The 20372-nt window shown below is 38.7% G+C and overlaps 1 protein-coding gene across 10 annotated transcripts in view; it reads right to left on the reverse strand.

Annotated features, from left to right (window-relative positions):
* The window catches only part of LOC103179954 (sodium bicarbonate cotransporter 3), a 99317-nt gene that overhangs the window by 24198 nt on the left and 54747 nt on the right, over positions 1-20372 (reverse strand). For all 10 annotated transcript variants that reach the window (XM_007895514.2, XM_007895513.2, XM_007895516.2 and 7 more), the window contains 8 exons: positions 17905-18017; positions 13009-13166; positions 10192-10279; positions 8965-9111; positions 7688-7791; positions 6277-6451; positions 4515-4648; positions 1534-1779 (listed from right to left, as the gene is read on the reverse strand). In XM_007895514.2, coding sequence (XP_007893705.1) covers positions 1534-1779; positions 4515-4648; positions 6277-6451; positions 7688-7791; positions 8965-9111; positions 10192-10279; positions 13009-13166; positions 17905-18017 — 1165 coding nt within the window. The remainder of the gene's footprint in view (positions 1-1533; positions 1780-4514; positions 4649-6276; positions 6452-7687; positions 7792-8964; positions 9112-10191; positions 10280-13008; positions 13167-17904; positions 18018-20372) is intronic.

Raw genomic sequence — 20372 nt, forward strand, 5'->3', positions numbered from 1 at the left:
TACTCTCTATGGCACTCTCAGTAGTCCAGTTCCTGAACCAGGCAGGTTTGCAGGAGTCCAGATGACTGTCCAGCCAGCCTGGCCATCAGCAGGACACGGAACAGCAAAATCACTACGAACAGGGATTCTTCCCACTTAGCTTCAGTGCAAGCCAAAGCCTTAATGGGTAAGGCAGTCATTGCTGGACAAGCAGTAGTAAGCTTGCCAGACAGTGCTCTCAATGGCAATTCGTACGGTTTTAGTTGGTAAAATATCAGCACACTCAAGCTTTGGTCCTCACCCAATACTCTCCCAACTTAGGTGTGTCCCTCCAAAGAGAGTGTGCATTCCATTCCAGACACAGAAAAATTTTCACCTGTAGGTGGCACACATATGTAGAACTTAGTCTGGTTTGGATACTCTTAAGCATAGTGATTGGTTTCTGCAAATATCAGATACTCTGACAAAGGAAAGCACCTGTATACTTATTCACTTTATTCCCATCCTGTATTTTAAAATTGCTGATCGGGGACAGACTGGGAACAGGTATTTTGTGCAGAACTAATCTGATGCAATATTTTACTGACCACATGAATGAAAATGCTTCCCACTGTTTTCATTCATAGCATCACTGAGGGGGAAGGATAGGGGAACAGGTGATCTCCACAAAAGATCTGATCCTCAACTGTCTCTACTTACCAGTTGTATGTTATAAAACATGGTAAGAAGTGGGAAATACTGACACTCAGTGTAATGACATCTCCCCCTTATGACAATTAAGAATTTCACAGTTCAAAGAATTTCCTTTAAACAATCTATACTGATTGTTAAAAATCAAGGCAATTTTTGTGAAAACGGCAATTTAAATAAAACGAAAATAAGAGTTAACACCTTCAGATACTTCAATGATGCAGGTTCACTCCATTCCTTAGACTGAAAACAACTAAGAAAAGGAGTCATCCTAATCTGTACTTAATGGTTATAACACAAAACAGGTTTTAGCACCAAATCCTTAAATAATGTTAAGACACAAAAATAAGCTACAAAATTGTATATACTAAAATGTTACCTCTTAAATACAAGGGCTGCTTTTCAATAATCAAATGTAGATTTGCTACATACTGTGTTTATCTTCCTGATAAGGCATTAAACACAAGATTAATTTGATCCCTATCAAAGAAATTACATGGAAAAGAACAAGACACTGGAAGCAATTACCAGGTAAAACACACATGGTTCAGATTATATCAAACTGAAAGAACAAAGCTCAATGGGTTTAGAAGGTATCTGAACCTAGAGATGAGATTATAAACTTAGTCATTTCTATCTACATCTTTCTAACTTGTATATGGAACTGGTGGAGCAGTCACCCTCCATATCCACAATTTTAATTTGACATTATTAGGCATAATGACAAACATGCGCAAATCAGGTATTCTAAGCAATTAGTCCCCAGTGATAATCTCATTGAAGAACTACCTTAAACAAGAGTATGCTGAATTACCAGGAGACTATTATAAGATTTACTGACAAATAGATACACAAATTGCTTACGAGTATTGGGTTAGCTTCTCCAGATCATCATGCATATTAATTGGATATTTCTCTCCCAGGTCTAGCAGCTTTTCCAATGCTTCATAAATGAATATAATACAAATAAGAGCAGCAAAGGCTTCTTCTGTAAAGCGGGTTATGTAGCAAACCAGACTACTTGAATCAGTAGCAACCAATACGATGCAGAGGAATGCAGTCCACAATCCAATGCTGCCACGAAGTGAGAGATACGAAAGACCATACTGCCTGTTGAAGGAATAAAATACAAATTCAAATTATTGTTCAGTTCTTATAAAATGCAACACATATAGTCATGCTAGCAAAGTTATAACTGGCTTCCCTCAGGAAGCAACAGGGAGCAAGAGAGGAGAGAGATGAAATGAAGCAAGTGAGAGAACAGAGGAGGTGTCACCGTCAACAACTCAAACCTCTGGTCCACTTCTATAAGGAATATAAAATAAAAAAGTAGAAGAAAAAAAATCACCCTCAAATGTTTGTTCACTTTCCAAAAATATGGCTGCTAACAATGTCAGTTAATAGCTTGCTTATAGACCACTAAGATGGCAGAGCTGTATAGTGCTAGTTTTTCTTTATTTTCAGATACTTTGCAATATTCCTCGTTATTTCATCAAAACTATTCAGAACCACAACATTCTGTTTCAGAACTGAAGAAAGAGTAGATTCTTGTATTTGAAGGGAGTTTAAAGAGAAAACAAAGTCTATGGGTTCCCATGGTCAAAGTATCTTTCCATCAATTATAGCCAGGGCCAATAGAAAATTGCGGAAATATTTGCCAAAAAGTGTGGAGAAATTTGACGGGTTTTGCAGAATAATAATAATAATCCTTGCATTTGATATAGCACTTTTCACGAAAGTTGATTAGTGCCATTGAGAGCTATATTTTACTGCCAACCCACATTTTTTCAATTTATTGATGAAGACTAAACACGGAGAACTAACACACATTGTTATTTAACACATCCTGCCTCTTGGGGCCTGTCACCGGACACAGACTCACAAACACACATATTCTCACAGAGAGAAAGACACAGGCCGCGCACACTCACACAGAAAGACACATGCACGCACACAGAAAAAGCCGCACACACAGGCACTCGCAAAAAAAGCCGCACACACAGGCACTCGCAGAAAAAGCCGCACACACAGGCACTCGCAGAAAAAGATGCGCACGCAGAAAAAGATGCGCACGCAGAGAAACACGCGCACGCAGAGAAACACGCGCACAGTCACACGCAGAGAAAGACACACACGCACACAGTCACACACAGAGAAAGACGCACACGCACACACAGAACATGCGTTCATTCAGACACTCACAGATACAGAGAGACACACTCAGACACACACATACAGACAGAGAGAGAGACACACAAACACACACACATACAGACAATCTCAACAGCGGGACCTTGGGACGTCCTCCTGACGTGAAAGGCGCTTTATAAATGGAATCTTGTTGTTGTTGTTGATGAGTGAAGCCTATTTCTGGCTTACACCTCCCCATGCATCCGCGTCTGGAGCTGCTCCACCCACAGTAGCGGCGTCGAGTAAACACCCGGCAGCAACTCAAGAGGCCAGGGCTTGGAGCTCACTGTGTGTGTACAGGCTTGTCGCGGAGGAGAGCGTTTGTAGCGATTTCTCTGCAAAATTGCAGCCGCACTTTTCTATTAGCCCAGGTTATAGCCCAGTACAGTACAGTAGGAGTCGTCACAGTTAATTATTCCATATGACTTACCTTTCCAGTTACATTATTGTCAGTCTGGCTCAGTTAGTAGCAAGCACTCTCTCACCTCATACAGAATTAGCTTGAATGAGAAGCATCCTACATTCATAGCAGTAATGGAATTCCTATAAAATGCTGCATTATAATTCAGTGTGAACACCTATAATTCATCACTAATGGACCTTGGATGGTAATAGAGTTTGTAGTCAAGAAACAACACAGAATAGAGAGAACACAGAATATCCTCATTCTTCTCTTCAATAGAAAGACATAGTATAGTATTGATATCTGGCCAAAATACCTTTTCCGAAAGAGTGTACGCCGATAAATGTATGGTTGTGATTTGCCTCTAATAAAGATTGTTGAAATTGACAGACACTAATTGTGGAGTCTCACTCCAATCAAACAGCTCACGAGAGATCCTCTCAATTTTCTTACGATGAAAGGCTGGGAGAGACTCAATCTAAACAATTGGCAAAGAGGTTAGCCTTCAAATGAAACAGAAATCTATTGTTTTTCCTTAAGTTGAAAGTTCCTCTTTTTGCAGAGCACAAGACTCATTGAGACATAGACCAGGTTACAAAGAGCATGTGTTTACAAACCTCGAAAAGTTCAAATCTTGTTTCCTTGACCGGTTAACAAACAGCTATAACTGATTTTGAACAGAGAAAAACAAGCTGACAAATAGTAAGGAAGCAGATTTTAAAGTGTTGAAATGGATGAGGCCATGGAAGAGTTGTTCCAACAGTATCAAAATACCTTAAGAATTCTTGTTCCTTGCTATGTTTTCTTCCCATAACCTAACCGGTTAGCTAGACTCAGGATTTGATGATGGGACCAATCTACTAAAGATAATCATATTGGGTCCTTCGAAGAATTAAAAAAGTCAGAAAGTTGCAGTCTCAAATCCCACTCTGTACCAAATTACCAGATGAGGACTTCAATTAGTCACAGTAGCCCTGGATTGGGGACAGAGAAGAAAACCAAAAGCAGCCAAGGCACCCTAACATTTACTTTCTGGGCACAGACATAAAGAATCACGGCTTGGGTGAGGAACTAAATGAATGGACCCAACAATACAAAAACATTCAGATCTCCAGTTTGCTGCGAAATATTTCCTATGCATGTATTACCCAGAGCAGCCTGGTAAGGCGCTAAGTTCACACATTTCTCCTCTTCACAAGGAATGATACTTTACCCTTAGAAAGGGAGCAAAACAGTATAGAAAAATTCTTACTTGCAGAATTTGAACAATATTTTTTCAAAAACCAGAACGGGTCCTGTGCTTCCCAATATTGTAAGTGGCTGTCCAGCAAATAATGAATAGGCAATTCCTGTCATTGAGGCTCCAAGGAGAGATTCTATTGCACTCTGTAAGAATAACAAAAATTTCATGTATGTAGTCCAAACCAGTTATTCATTTCTCAGTGTTCAACAGAAGGGTTATCTGTATGCTTTAAGAATCATTGCTATTGCTAAAGCACATGTTGTCCTGATTATGGTAAGTAATTATTACTGTATTAGTGAATCCCACATCTGATTTGAATGAAGATCCTCCATACGTTCTTGCAAACTACACATGCCTGGATTCAAAAGTCTTCCATTTTCGTATTAAAAGTTATTTGGAATGTACTGAATAATAAATTAACTTTCAATCTTAACTGCATTGTCTTTCATACAATATTCACAGAAATGCTGCCATGTGGGAAGTTTCAAAGGGCTGATTCTCTTTCACCAGCCTCAAATCTGTTGGATTGTAGAAAACAATGGAACATAAACCATTACAAACAACTCTTACTTTACTTTGCTTCCAGTCACTTCATATAAAAAAAACTTTGTGTGATCAAAAGATGGAAAAAATTACATATCTTTAAACAAAATCCCTCAGGATTAATTCACAATGCTGGAATTATGCCACATAAGATATAATAATAATACTTAAAACCAAGTAAACCAAGTCAGTGGAAATTAATCATGTGTAGTTTGCCCATTCTGTGGAAAGCTCAATCTGTGTAAAATTTAGTAAGATGCAGACTTACCACTTTACAGTAATGGCCAATTAGATCCAATTATTGGCCACCATATTTAAAGAGTTGCCCTTCAATTATTGGATAAAAATGAAATATTTTTATTTTGTAAAAGACACTTATTTTACTTTCAAATCTAACAGTTTGTGATGCTCATTTGAAGCCCCAGCCCCCACACAAAATGGATAGAAACATAAAATCTACAGCGCACAAGGTGGTCATTCAGCCCATCAAGCCCGCACTGTCGCACTGAGCAAGGATGTTGCTTCAATCCCACCACCAGCAAAATTTGAAAAATGGTATCCTGGCATTTCCAAATAATGTAACAGTTGCACCACATGCATTCAGAACATACTGCTGCACATGCACAAAGCAGGAAGCAACTTCGGTGGTGACCTGATGCCCTGGAAGTTGGCCATTTGTTTAGCACATGAAGCTAAAATGGCTGACTTTCTATCAACAGATCCCATCCAAGCCATGAAGTTTATGTAGCAGTAGCTTCAGGTAAATCATCCTCACTTTTAGTCCCTGATGAAGGTAACAATGACTGAATGACGAGGCAAGGCAAATCATCCTTGCATGTTTCTGTCAGCACTAAGAAATTTCACAAGATTAAGGATGTCAAACAATTATGACTGTAATTTAAACTAAATTCATTTAAAATGATTAAAGTTTGAGGTGTTTTACAGTTTGGTAAACTGAGTAGTTTGCTCAATTTATCCCTCTCTCCTCATCTCACAGTATTTTTCCTCTAACAGGTACAGCTTCATGAGTGGCAGGTAACGTCCCTCAGTGGCAGGCTCCCACTTTTCTTCATAGCTTCCATAGTTTACTACAAATCTAAGAAAGGATTTACAGTGGGAATACACCTTGTGAATAGTTTTGTAATGTAATTTGAATCTAGCGAGGAAGCAGAATGCTAAAATACTAGAGAATCCTTGAAAATAATACATGGAAGTATTAAGTACTTACTATTTTATTATCTGTAGCTTCTCCTAGTAACCCTCCAAATGTGATGACAGGAGACATGCAGGCACAATAAAGGAAAAGAATGGAAGCTAGGCACTGCAGGCTAAATGCATCCTTGTAGTCACTCAAGTAAAATGGCAATTTCCGTTTGACATCAAGTATTAAGCCACCAAAGAACCTGTGGGGCAATTTAACATCTAGTCACAAAACTTTGGAATTCAACAGTTTTAAAAAGCAAACACAAAAATGATCTGTATCAACTCAGTGGATGAGCCAATGTGTGATGCATGGATTTTAATAGACAAATGTGAAGGAATACATATTGTAAGAAACAGTAAATACAGAATGAAGCGGTATTGATTAGCAGTGGATGAGACGATTTGGGTTTGATTGTCATCATTCCCTGAAGGTTTCCACCCAGTGTAAAGCTGCTGTCAACAAAACTAATACTTGATAGTCAAATACTCCATCATTTGAAATGCACTATTCAATTGTTACATAACTCATTGTGATTGCTGTGTTAGGATCAATGGGTGCAGGTTTTGGTACCCCACCTTCAGGGTATCATATCACCATAGCATTGAAGAATTTGAGTAGCTTTCAAAGAAGAACAAGTTTGATTATGAGATTTAATGCTCTAAATTATGAGCTGGCCAATGATTTCTTTGTTACTTGAGTTGGAGTTGGTAACAGGAAAAGTGGAGACCAGGTTTAAACAGTAGAGCTATGGGGATGAATGATTTTTGATGAATTACCATTATGTTCAGGAAGTTTCTATATGGAAGTTTCTCCCTAGCTATAGTGTGAGTAGTCTATGATAGGGTAAGAGTGGAAGCAGCAGGCTTGATGGGTTCACTTGCCTTTTTCCTTACGTCCTTATAGATAGTGTTACAGAACAGTTAATTCCAGAAACTAAGCATTGGAGCATATTGGTTCACATCCAAAGCTCGCCATAAATTGAGTTCTCCATTTTAGCCATGCAGATAAGGAAGGCAACATGCATCCACAGCCGTACTTCAGCTAGTGGGAAGTTGCCTGGGAAATAACACATACAAACAAAAGGAGGGAGGGGTGAAAGCTATATAAAGAACCTTTTTGGGGGGGAATGGAGTTGGCAGCAACTTGGGTGTAGCTTTAACGTTGCTGTTATTTTCTATAACAAGTGACACCAAGGCTTTGTAGAAACGTGAAAGATACATCATTTTTCTGATACATGCCTCTGACAATAACCACAAAACATGCTCACATTGGAGGAAAGAGGGGGTAATAAAAAGGAAAATAATTACATTCTGCTAAACATTCAATGATGTATCAGGGCAGCTCTGCAGTAGCTGCTTTCAAAATTTGCAAACCACTGAACCCCATTTCATACCCGAAATAAATGCTTTTGTAGTGATTAGTGCATAAAACCAACCTTCCAGTACGTGTAAGTTCTGGCCCGGTGTGATCCTCCACATGTTTCTGCATCTCATTAATAAGCGGTGAACCATTTGGAAGAGGAGGAAGCTTTCTTTTTTCCTTTTTTAAATAAAGACAGGTGTAAAGAAATTAGTTTTTTTTTAAACAAATAAAATCTCAATATTGTGTCCCCAATTTACACTCAGCATCTTCTAATCTATTGGCAACTAAAATGCATTTACAGATTGGTTTGGATGAAGGAAGCCGTTTGGCCCATTTGATCCTTTCCTTCCTGGACTTGTATAAAAAAAACATTTTGAACATGTCCAAGATTTTATAGATTTAGTATTGCTCGTCAGTAGCTGCAGGAAAATGCGCAAAATTAAAATAAAATCTATTTTCCATTGCACTTACAAATATGAGGTTTATTAAATGGAATGAAAGAGAATTATAGAATTAAAAGGTATTTATAGAAATAAATAAGAGAATTATAGAAATAATTCAGGGAATACATGTATGCACAACTGTTCTTCTTCAGCTAGTGACAACTCGTCTGGGAAACAAAAGGAGGAGGAAACAAAACACAAAAACTTTGCACTTAACAAAGGAATGTCCCAAATTTCCAACAGGAATCGCTGGATAACATTTGGGAGCAGAAGCTGTGACTCCTCCTCAAAGAGCTTTACAGGATTTACTATTAAGTGTAGTGACTGTATTTTTTAGGCAAATGTTTCTGCTCGTAGCCTTGAAAGCAAAGACTAACTGCAGTTCCTCTCCCACCTGAGAACGGTTAGCTCAGCATAGACCAGCAACTGACCCTGGTATCTTCAAGGTGTGCTTTCCTCAGTATCACGTGCATTTACCCCACAAAACCATTTGGGAAGCTTCGAATTGGAAACCAAATTTTACATCAATTATTACTATTACAATAATACAGTACTTGCAATTAATATAGCATCTTCATGTCAAAAAGCTTGACAGGATTTACTATAAAATGCAATGCGGCAACCTATAATTATTATAACCAAACTTCTAGCATATGCGTGACATTTGCAGTATAAAAAGGCACTAAAGACTCCTTTTTGTAGGGTCAAGTTTTGAATAACGTAATGATAGAGATACAATTCCATCTTATTAGACTAACAAAATTCTCATTGTTCCATAAGTAGTGGTTAGAACACTTACGTCACAAGCGAGAGGATCCAGTTTGATTCCCAGGTGGGGCGAAACCTTAATTCACATTTCTGTTTACCTAGCAGTAAGTAGGAACCTTGTTGTTATTATTATTCTCACCTGAGAAGGAACACATTTTGGTGGTTCAATTCGTATGGAAGGGTCCCATTCGCCTGGTGGGAGAACAGTAACTTGATCTAAAAATTCATCAATTCCTGCCAGTAGGTCTGTACGATCCTTTGCTCTGTAAGCAACATCGTGAAAAACCTTGATATGAAACAAAAATGGATAGTGAGGAAAATGACTAGATTCTCACAACTATTATAACTTTGAAGGGTGACCATTTGTGGGATTAAGCAGTCTCCTTGGGTTGAGATGGCTTAAAGGTATCGTGCTTAGCAATGGAATGTCACAACATAGATTGTTTTTTGACAAGCACTGGCTCATTACTGTGGTCAGTTTGGAAATCGGATGGGAGAGGCTTGCGTAGGGAGTGGAGGGAAAGATGAGCAAAGTTGGTTGGCAACCGCTCATTCCAGGACTTTCGACTTGAGGAGGGGGGTGCGATGATAGATATTTTGATGTGGATGTGCCTGAGGTTATCTGTGTCTGCCTGAAGGGGGGCATCTGGGTGGTCAGTCACTGAGTTGGGAGAGGTTCAAGTCAGCAGTAGTGGGTTTTATATGGGTAAAGCAGAGGAAGGAGAAATGGGGGCAGTAGAGTCGTGGCAATAAGAGGAGCAGTGGTAGGGGATGTGGGGAAGGTACAAGACATAGGAGAAGGAAGAGAATGCAGCCAAGCAGACATCGTCTATCTTTGATAAGAAGAGTATTTGAGAAGTCATGGCGGGAGATAACAAAAGCATTTATGAGGGCTTCGGCAGCATTTGATTTGAGGGAAGATACACAGGAAGACTCCAATCTTGGGTGGAACCATATGAGAAAGTCGGTCTGTTTTAGATTCTCTCAAGCATGGTGATGTGTTTCAGTTGACCAAACAAGAGTTACTATCAATGATGAAGTACACTAACGTTTGCAAAAGTTAATGTTTTTGGTTGCTAAGATTACAAAAAGAATCAGCAGATTTAACTGCTCCTGATTTATCCTTTAATTCAAACAGAAACTATGCTGTAGACATATTATTTACTATTACAAATTTGAATGACTTGCCAATAAACCAAGAAGCTCATCCAAGGACTATCGTTGTACACGGTGTATACTGGGAATCAGTTTGGGCCAAAAGTAACAAATGAAAAATATTCAATATTTCATTTAAACCTAATCACATTGCTAAAGATTACATGGTTCATTTATCTTGTAAGTTTTCTGAACAGAAAAGTCAACTTGCCTCATCTGTCATTAGAGTAGCTATCGATCTACCAATCTCGTGATACTGCTGTGCTTTTCCAGATGGACCCAACATCAGAAACAAAAACCTAAGTGAAGAAACCAAATGCACATCACAGTATTTTCATTTGTTAGAATTCTTATTGACAAGCACATCAAGATCATAACGTTAAAACAAGACAAAGCAAGAAATGGTCAAAAGGGATATTATACTTTGATTTTTTGGATTTTAAACGTAGGAAGAAGGAAATATTGAGGGACGATAATGCTTCTAGAGTTTTGAGGTAATGAAAAAAAATCAACTCAGTGAAAACAGAATAGGTTTTAACTTAATTGGTGTAAGGCAACTTATCTAGAACTTCAGACAAGAGATAACAACAGTATTATTGGTAAAAGTGAGAAAAACAGGTTAGCATGCAGAAAGGTGGGCTCAAAGTGAGAGAAGGATAACCCAACATTCCATGAGTACAAGAGAGACGTAAGAAAAGCCTTCTCAGATATGGATATAGTAATTGATAAACTTTGCATTGTTTACAACAGCTTTCAAGTTGAGAGGATACCTCAAATTACATCACAGGATATACTTCGAAGTGTAGTGACTATATTGAAGTCGAAATAGTGTTCAAGTCCTGGCAAACCTGAGCTTTATAGCGAATTAAAGTTATTGAGGGAGAAAAGAAATAACACTGTAGCTAGCATGAGGACCTCATGGCATGAGGGTACCCTACACCCGTGCCATGTCTTGCTCCGCCTTCTCCCACTTTCGCAACATCACCTGGTTCTACCACTCCCTCCCCTCAGGCTGGCAAAACACTTATCCACGCATTTATTACATCTAGGCTCATCTATGCCAACTTCCTGCTTGTCGGCCTTGCCAACTCTTCCCTCCACAAGCTGCAGATCATCCAGAACTCTGCAGCTCATGTCCTCTCCCACACCAGGCTCCATGACCCTATAACCCCCATCCTCGCCCAACTCCACTGGCTCCCTCCTCCCACAGAGATAAAACCTGTGTTTTAACCAATAATCTTCATGTGTCCTTATCTACCTGGCTCAGTGGGAGATCCGGACTGCATTGGTGTCAGCAGCCATCCACAAAGGTACGAGCAGGCAGATAGTGGAGGTCGAGCGAGAGCCAGAGGCCAAGCCAAAATGAATGGTTAGAGCAGGGGAGGGGAATGCGAGTACATGGGTTTGTAAAAGGGGTGACACTAACTGCAAGGCCAGGTGCCTACACCCCTCTTGACTTATGTGACTGTTACAGTTGCAGGTTTCCTACCCTAGAGAGATTAACAATACTTTTATACAATTATACTTCCAGCAAAATGTAGTATAAACCTTGAAATATGCTGTTCAATTTTGTTGATGATCACACACGTTTAATTTTTTTCATCTGAAGCTTGGCCGATACCTTAGACAAACTAAACGCACGGCACACACTCCACTGATATAAAGCATCACTATTTCGAAATTTAGAAAGCAAAAGTACTTAATTGGTTGTATTTAGTCTACTTGATTTATTCCATGTAAACAGAATTCTACCAAACTGCAATATATAATAATCTTTGGAATTGATTTAGCACTTATTACGACGTCTCAAAGCAGTTCACAGAACATACTATAAAGTGGATTGACTGTATTTTGTGGACAGAACGGATTCAGATATATGGAATCCGCTTTAGGCGGGCGCCAGTTAACCTCGGACATCGGGTAAATTGAACGTACGGCCCCGATTCATTTGTATTCTTACCATTTTTAAACATGCCTGTTAATTTGGACAAATATATTTTATATATTAATATTTTAAAAAATATACATTCAAATGTCACTAAAATGTTAGCTATGAGATACAACTCCCACAAATAAGTACTTACCATCAATGAGTACTACAAAAGGTATGAGGAAGGTATTTATCTGAATATTCCCACTCTTAAGATTAAATTTTAAACTGCATTGTCATGATAAATTCTTTCATAATCTTTGAATGTACAGCAGTTCAAACCACACATCTTCATTCATTGGCTTGACATTTCAGAATTTTTTTTAATGATTCACTTCCTTTATTATTGCTGTCACTTTACAAAAAGGTGCATTCCCACAACAAGGCTCACATGTTGGGGGGACGGGAAGGAGGAAGAATGGGAGCTGAAAAGAGAGAACAAGGCAGTCATGTGCACTCACGGTACCAAGCTCTTAAAGGTGCAATATGGCTCAGTTGGTAGCACTCTCGACCAAGTCAGAATGTTGTGGGTTCAAGCCCCAATTCAGGACTTGAACTCACATAGTCTAGGCTGACCTCCAATACAGTGCTGGGGGTGTGTTCTATTGTTGGAGACACTGTCCTTCAGATGAAACACTAAGTAGAGGTCCCATCTGACTGTTCAGGCAGACATTAAAGATCTAAAGCACTATTCAAAAAGAGAAGGAAATTTCTCCCGGTATCCTGGCCAGCAATCCCCCAGATAAAATTAAAAATCCATTTCATGGTTGGTTGTGGGACATTGCTGTTGACAACTGGCTGCCAAATCCACCTACAAATACACTGTCACTCCACTTCACAGTGAATCCTGTGAAGTGCTTTGAGACCCCTTCCCAAAAGGAACTGTACCAAATACAAGGATTATTATTAGTTTCCCAATGGGTGCATTTTTCCCTTTTGAATGATTGCCTATTTGTACATTGAGATATAGAAAATTTGAGGGAAAATTTGCTTCTATTGCAAAGTACTGCAGACCCATTTTTCACCAGGAGTACATTACAAAAAATACAGAATCTTTTCACTTTCAATAGTGCAATTTATATCTGGTGTTTTATTTACCTTGTTGGAATAGGGACTTCTGTGAGTCCTGTGAGAAGAATGGCAGGAGACAGTCGAATAAAGGCTATGATTGATCTCTCAAGGAAATCCACCTCTCCCACCAGGACATTGGATGCCTCAGCACCTGGTGGAATCTTCCTCATAAAGTTCATGTCCACCTACAGAAATTATAGGGGCAATAGTAAATGTTAATTGCAGTTCAAAGATCTTAATACGTGAAAACAACTCATAAATAAAATAGTGCCATGATTGTGCATTCAGTCTGTAATCAGAAGTGTTGCGTGTGTGCCTTTGTTTTCCATCTTGCAAGCCTAACCAGTCAGAAGCTTGGTCGTCTAAAATGTCACGATTAACTTTCCTGACTATATAGACAAGTCTCCAACCATATACTTCTTTAAACATTACTATCAGATGCTAAAGTAAATGCACAATTTTGTCAATTTCTCTCTAACTTTAAATTATATTACACTCTCTTCCTTAATCCCTCCGCGTTGCCCTATTCCTCCCCAACTTCAAATCCCGCCTAATGACCTTTCTTTTTGATACGCTTATGGTTATTTCCCCACTCCCTCTCCCCCTAGCTCGTTGTCAGACTCCTCCACTGCAAAGCGCTCTGGGACACTATCCCGCCTGAAGGGCACTATATAAATGCAACATGTTGTTGTTGTAATGGTTATATTTCTATTGGGAACAAATGTAGCTGACACCATACAAGTGCGTATTAGAGAGGTTATGTTTGGTTCTCTATGAAAAAGGTACTAAATTAAATGTGTTACGTTGGAAACCGTCAGCGTTATAGTGAGAGGCAGCTACTTGAGTTCAGTTGATAAATTATGCTCGTTGAATTTCAACGAAAAACACTAATTCAAAACAATAACCAAATATCAAATACTGAACATTTACACCAAAATATAACTATCACCACACAATACTGAAGATTCAACACATGTCTTAATTTCAAAACACAGACCAAAACAACGCACAACAACTGTACATTAGGAGCCACAGAACCAAACACTTACTGTGGGCCTCTTGAGTCTCGTACCAAGTGCGACACAACTACAATGCCAGGAGTCAGACTCCTGTCCATTAAGGAGGCATATAGAGGGAGGGGCAAAAGAAGAAAAACAAAAGAAAAGGGGGAAAAAAAGAAAAAAAGTCATAATAGAGATGCTGGCAATAAGATACCTGCTTCAATTGAGGTACAAGGGAAAAAAATTAATTCAAACTTTAACTAAAGGAAAGAAAGTGGGTTTCAACACACAATTTAAGAAATGTTGAGTCAACTGTAAAAGAAATATCCAGGTCAAATTGACTGAAAGAATATGCAGCTATATTGTACTTGATTGCAATTTAAACAATAATAATCAAAGCTTTGTTTTGAAGTAAACTCAATGTAATTTACCATGGTGGCAACTATCATTCAGGGATTAGATAGACATGCCGAAGGAGAAGGTACCGCTCTGTTGTTGGCAGTCCTGCACTTGTAGATACTTTACAGATGCAATGAAACTATTAAAGATCAACTTTATTTTATTATTTGATTAAAAAGGTCAATAATCTCAGCAGTGCTGGTGGAGAGTTGCATATTAGAGGTACTTTCCTTCAGTTGAGATACTGAAACGAGGTCCTGTATGTCTGTTCAGGACAGGTAAAGATCCCATGGCACTATTCAAAAAGAGAAAGGAGTTTCTCCCTGTGTCCTAGTCAATAATGCTCCAAGTAAAATCTGTGTCACTCACTACACGGATGTTCATGGGTGATTATGATGTGCAAATTGACTGCCGAGTTTGCTACAATAGTCAGTACAGTATACACTGTGAAATGCTTTGAGACATTGAAGATGTTATATCAAATGCAAGGATTGTTATTTATTTGAAGTTCTCATAGGTGACCTTTTCGGTGGCTAGGTGGTTTATAAAATGATCCACTAATATGATGGACAATAAATGAGAAGTGCTGTTAGACTTACTTTGAACATCTAAAATTGCCCATTATCCTCCTACAGACAGCTAACAATCCTCTGATAAGCAGAACATGTGGACACAAGCAAGATTACAAGAAAGAGTCTTCAAATTCTCAATAGAAGACAAGATAGCCATTATATTCACAAAAATAAGCCTCGTATGCTATCACCCAGTGATTCTGAATCATCAGAACAGACTCTTTCAGAACATTAAATCGTGGTTCTATTTTTATAATCATAATAATCCTTGTATTTGATATAGCGCTTTTCATGTCTTCTCGATTTTTAAGATTCAAGGGCACAATGTAAGACTCCCTGTAAGAAGGGAGTCTTTTCTTTTCCTGTTTCATATTGTTCTTCATTACATATTTATCCAGTTCCCTTTTACGTGTTACATTCTTTGCTTGTCCATTTGTAAGAATGAATTGGATGGAAGGTTATAGCATGGAAATAGGCCAATCGGCCTATTGGAGAGAATACAGTATGAATTTACAAAGATGTTTTCAAGGATATGCAGATACCGCTATTGAGAAAGAATGGACAGATTTCAGCTTTTCTTCCCTGGAGATGATTGAGGGGGGACCTGATAAGAGATGCGTAAGATTAACATGTCCGTGCCATTATTTAAACTGAGCCTCCACTCCTCCTAATCCTATCGTATATACTCTCCCATTCCCTTCTCTCTTGTGTTTGTAATGTTTCCTCTTAAGCAGGTTGACTCTTTTTGCTTCAATCACATCTTCCACATTCTCACCACCCTCTATGTAAAGAGCAAAATTCCCTTTTAGCTCTGTTAGTGATTATGTTATATTTACGTCCTCTTGTTTTGGTCTGTTAGTAAATAGCCTGTTAACATCCACCTGCCATACCCTTTCATAACTTTAAACACCTCTAACAGGTCCCCTCTCAATCATTTCCTCCAGTGAAAAAAAAATCTCTAAGCTGTCCATTCTTTCTTGATAGCTGTATCTGCTCACCCTTGATAACATCCTAGTAAATCCACACTGTATTATTCTCTCTAATGCAACAATTTGCTTCCTGTAATACGGCGGCCAAAACTGCATATCCAAATACAGTCTAACCAAGGTTTTATATAAATTTAACATTACATTTCTATGCTTGTACTGAGTATGCAAATATACAAAACCGTGTATGTGGAGGTTGAACATCAAAGAATGAGGAAACCCACACACCTTTGGCAGATAAAATGTTAACATTCTTCCTCATTTATAAAAGTGGGTAGATCAAAGGAGCTCAGCCATCAAAGGCCTGAATTCTGATGACCTAACCCTTGAAATCCGCTTGAAGCATTGTAGCACTGAAGCAGTTATTGTATTGAGCAATTCAGTTACGTCAATGCTTGGTTGAAATTAGCAGCTGCCTTACAGATCCACTGAAAGGTAATCAGCACATTGGCTCACAAATACAGTCTGCTCTGACCTTTCTTGGTGAGCCTCACCCAGTCAAGGAGTAACATAAGGAGCTAGTTTGGTCAGTTTTTTAAAAAAAAATGGGATATCCATGTCGTTGATCCCAAATGAAATTGATCAATGAAAATCTTTCATCAGCATATAGTTAAACAATGTACACTTATAAAGCACCTTTCATATTGGGAATATGTTTGCAAAGGCTGAGTGGGAATCGGAGTTGGAAGGGAGCTCAGGGATGAGGATGGGGTGGCAGAAAGCTTGGCCAAAAACAGTCAAATATGTAGGTCTTCAGGCCGGATTTGACAGCAGAGAGGGAGAGGGCATAGCAGACAGGTTTCAGGAGAGAGTTTCAGCAGGAGAGGGAAAAGTAGCTGGAAGCTTGCCAATCAATGATAGAACTGGCATGGGGCACGAAGCAAGCTGAGGTTGGTGGAGCTGAGGGAGTGGCTAACGGTCCTATGAGGAAAACGTGTGTACCTCACTTTTTATCTTGGAGTGACAGAATATTTATTATCCTATTTATTACCCTTCACTCCCATATAATGAAGCTCCTAGAATATTAACTGTAACCTCACCTATTTCTCCCTTCCATTCCCATCGAGGGTTCCTGCGTTTATCTCATCAGGGCTATTGACCGGAGACATTCAATTCCTTGACTTCATAACATGACCAGCAACAATTTACACTGATCTTCAAGTACTAACCAGTGAGCACTAACTTTTGTCTTCAATAGGTTTGATTTTTGACAAATGTGCTGCATTTGCCACACCAATAAAGAAGAAAAATCTAAAAGCAGCAAACAGCTTAATAACCTTTACTTTCTAGCAATGTGGCTCCCATTTCTACTACAAACCTAAGAAAAACCTTGGCTTTCTAGCAACGTGGCTCCCATTTCTACTACAAACCTAAGAATGTGAAGCACAGCCGTAAGTTTTACAAAATACATTCTAAATTTGAATAAAGGATAAGCTCTCCAGTATTAGACAATGATTCTAAAGAACTGTTTTCTCTCTCCTCGTCTCCCTCCCCACATCCAACACAACCAGTGGAACTTATTTTTATTTATTATTTTTCATATGACGTTCACATAAAACTATGCTTATTTCTGGTTATAAAGATTTGGAAAAAGCAGTTTTGTACAAATGAATATTTAAAATCAGGCCCAGTCTTGACGATCAGTGCAAACTGACAACATTAGCAAAATTAAGTTTCAGGTAACATTATTCAGAATGTTAGCAGAATTCAGTCCCAATATTTTAATAAGGTGTTGGTGTAGAGAACAACAGAACTTAAATTGTCTAAATGACAATGAACGCTGCCAATGTAATCTAAACATGGTATCAAGCAGCATAGTGTACAGTACAACAAAGTGAAAAGTGCATAAAAGAATACTTTAATATCGTCTTTACTAAAATTATATTCACATAAAAAAGATCCACTGCAAGATGATATAAAAAGTATTGGGTATATATGCATTAGTATTTTGTGTAAAATAATTACCTTGCTGAAGTCTACTGTGCTATTTTCTCTGCTTGCGCTATGACCAGTTGTTTTACTTTCCACACACTTAGCTTCCAAGATTCCTGGCGCAGAATGAGGAGATGCTAGAAGTCCTATTGCAAATGAATAAAAAAAATTAGCAAAGTTACATATAAAAGATAAGGCAAGCAACTGTGATAAGCCAAACAAATCAACGGTTAGCTATGACACACACACACACAGTGTTGCAGTGATGCTGAGAAATGAATCCAATGCTAAAAAATGTGATCAAGTAGCATATTAATATGAAATATTCTACATCAAACACAACAAAGACGCTCATTGCAGGTGTACCTCCTTTACCCCAAGCATTAAGCCATTCAAGAACTAAGGTTTTCATTATGTGTCATTCATTTCAAAAGGTCTACAAAGGACAAAGTACAATAGCAGATAAGTCCCAAAACCTCTCTGCACAAGCCAAATAACGCAATAAATTCAACACACAAGTCAAAACGGGCTAGAAAATGAAGAGTCAAAAGGAAGCGGCACACATTCAGTTCCACTCAAGCATTTATCCATTCAACATTACAAATTAATCTTTCAAAACATATCACGCGTTGTCTGTTAGGAAAAAATATATATACAATTCTCATGGCACTCATTTTATGGCTGCATCACAGCCCACTATTATTGACCATTATGTTGCCTTTAGAAGAAACACAGGATCACAAAGAGGCATTAAAGCAATATAAGATATGCTAAGAACAAAGCACAGAACAAGAGACCATTCAGCATTGAATCCCATTATGTAAATAGACCACATTAACGTTTCTCATCCTGTATTTTAACCATACCAAGTCTCCTAATAAAGATCACGAAGGCCATTGTAACACACTGTGGAGAGCAATTGAATTTACATCCACTCTGTATGACCATGGAAATCTAAAAACCCTGCAACTCTACAGATGGAGCTAAGGAAACTCTCCTGCAAGGAAAATACTGATGGTAAGCAGTGTTGAATTGATTAAAAATTATTAGATTACTTCATCAATCAACAGTTTGCGTTGTCATCACCTGGAGGATACTGTATCACACCTCGGGTCTCTAGACAGTTGAACAGCATTTTTGGTAGCATTATTTTGACCTCATATTATAGGAACTGAGTTTTGGCTGATCTTGAGAAGTGCTGGGTCTCAGTGCATAATTACCAGAGCAATTTTTTTCTTAGGTTTCAAAGATATGTATTTCTTCAAATCCATTATAGACTGTTATTAAGTAAGGAAAAAATCCAGCTGAAAACTTGTTCTTTAAAGATGCAGATGAAGTGATAAATTGCTGCAGTGGCACACTGAAGTTAGTTGTTCATACAGAACAGTTGCCAGCACATTTAAGGGAGTCATTAAATATCAGGGCTCTACTGACGTTCATAAACCATTTGCAGTTTAGGTCATTAGAACCGCATGGTTGATTTGTACCAAACAATCCATCATTGGTTTCCTAGTTTGATTTTTCTTTGCTTTAGTAAAAGCTTAATAGTGATGGTAACTGTACTTCATTCTGATCGCTAAAACACATGGATATGAATGGAATTTATGCAATTTTATCTTCTAGTGATTGGCTGGGGGCTGCAGGAGGGAAGGGAGATTGCATTAAAAAAATCTCTTAATAAAACTTTGTTTTAAAGTAAAACATTACTGAAATAACCTATTTATATACATAGCAGATTAAAAAAAAGGTTTGCCTAAAAGATTTGCCCTTGTACCATTAAGTGTGGAAAACTTCATACCAAAATGGAGATTACAACTTGCACTTATATAATGCCCTCCATGCAGGGTAGTGTAACCAGAGCATTTAACAGTGTCGATGGTGGGGTGGGGAGGTGGTCCTAAGCACAGTCGAAGAAGAAAGCTTTCTAGTGGGACTTGAAAAAGGAGAGAATAGTTTCAAGGCGAAGGAATTAAGGGAAAGTGTTCCAGAGTTTCGGGGCGTAGTGGCTGTGTGGGGCAGAGGGTGAGAGGGACGAGCAGGAGGCCGATGCCAGTTGAGTGGAGGCGCTGGGTGGTGGATTGGGGAGTGAGGACATTGGAGAGGTAGGGAGGTGCCAGAGAGTAAAGGGAAGTGATATCGGTTTTAACTGATAAAGGCCAATAAAACACCCCCAATACTAAAAAATTAATCCAGAACAAACAGCACAAAAACCCCCGGAAACTGTGTTCTGAGGTGAGGCTCTCTCTCTCGCTCTTGGCGATGTCCTGGTTTGTCCTGGTCCCGACTGTGCACGTGTCGCTTGCTGCTTCTCCCTCTCCTCCAAATGAACAGCCGTGTCTGGTGAAGTGTTTGAAAGGAGGGAGGCACTGGACATGGGTGAGGACACCTCCCTCCCCTCAGTCTTCTCAGGACTCTAATGAAATCCCCCTTAAAAAAACTGATTTAAAAACACTAAAATTGCTTCAAATAGTAAAAAACTTAATAAACCCCCAAAATCATAA

Source organism: Callorhinchus milii, unplaced genomic scaffold, assembly GCF_018977255.1.
Source record: "Callorhinchus milii isolate IMCB2004 unplaced genomic scaffold, IMCB_Cmil_1.0 Scaffold2, whole genome shotgun sequence".
Taxonomy (NCBI): Eukaryota; Metazoa; Chordata; class Chondrichthyes; order Chimaeriformes; family Callorhinchidae; genus Callorhinchus; species Callorhinchus milii.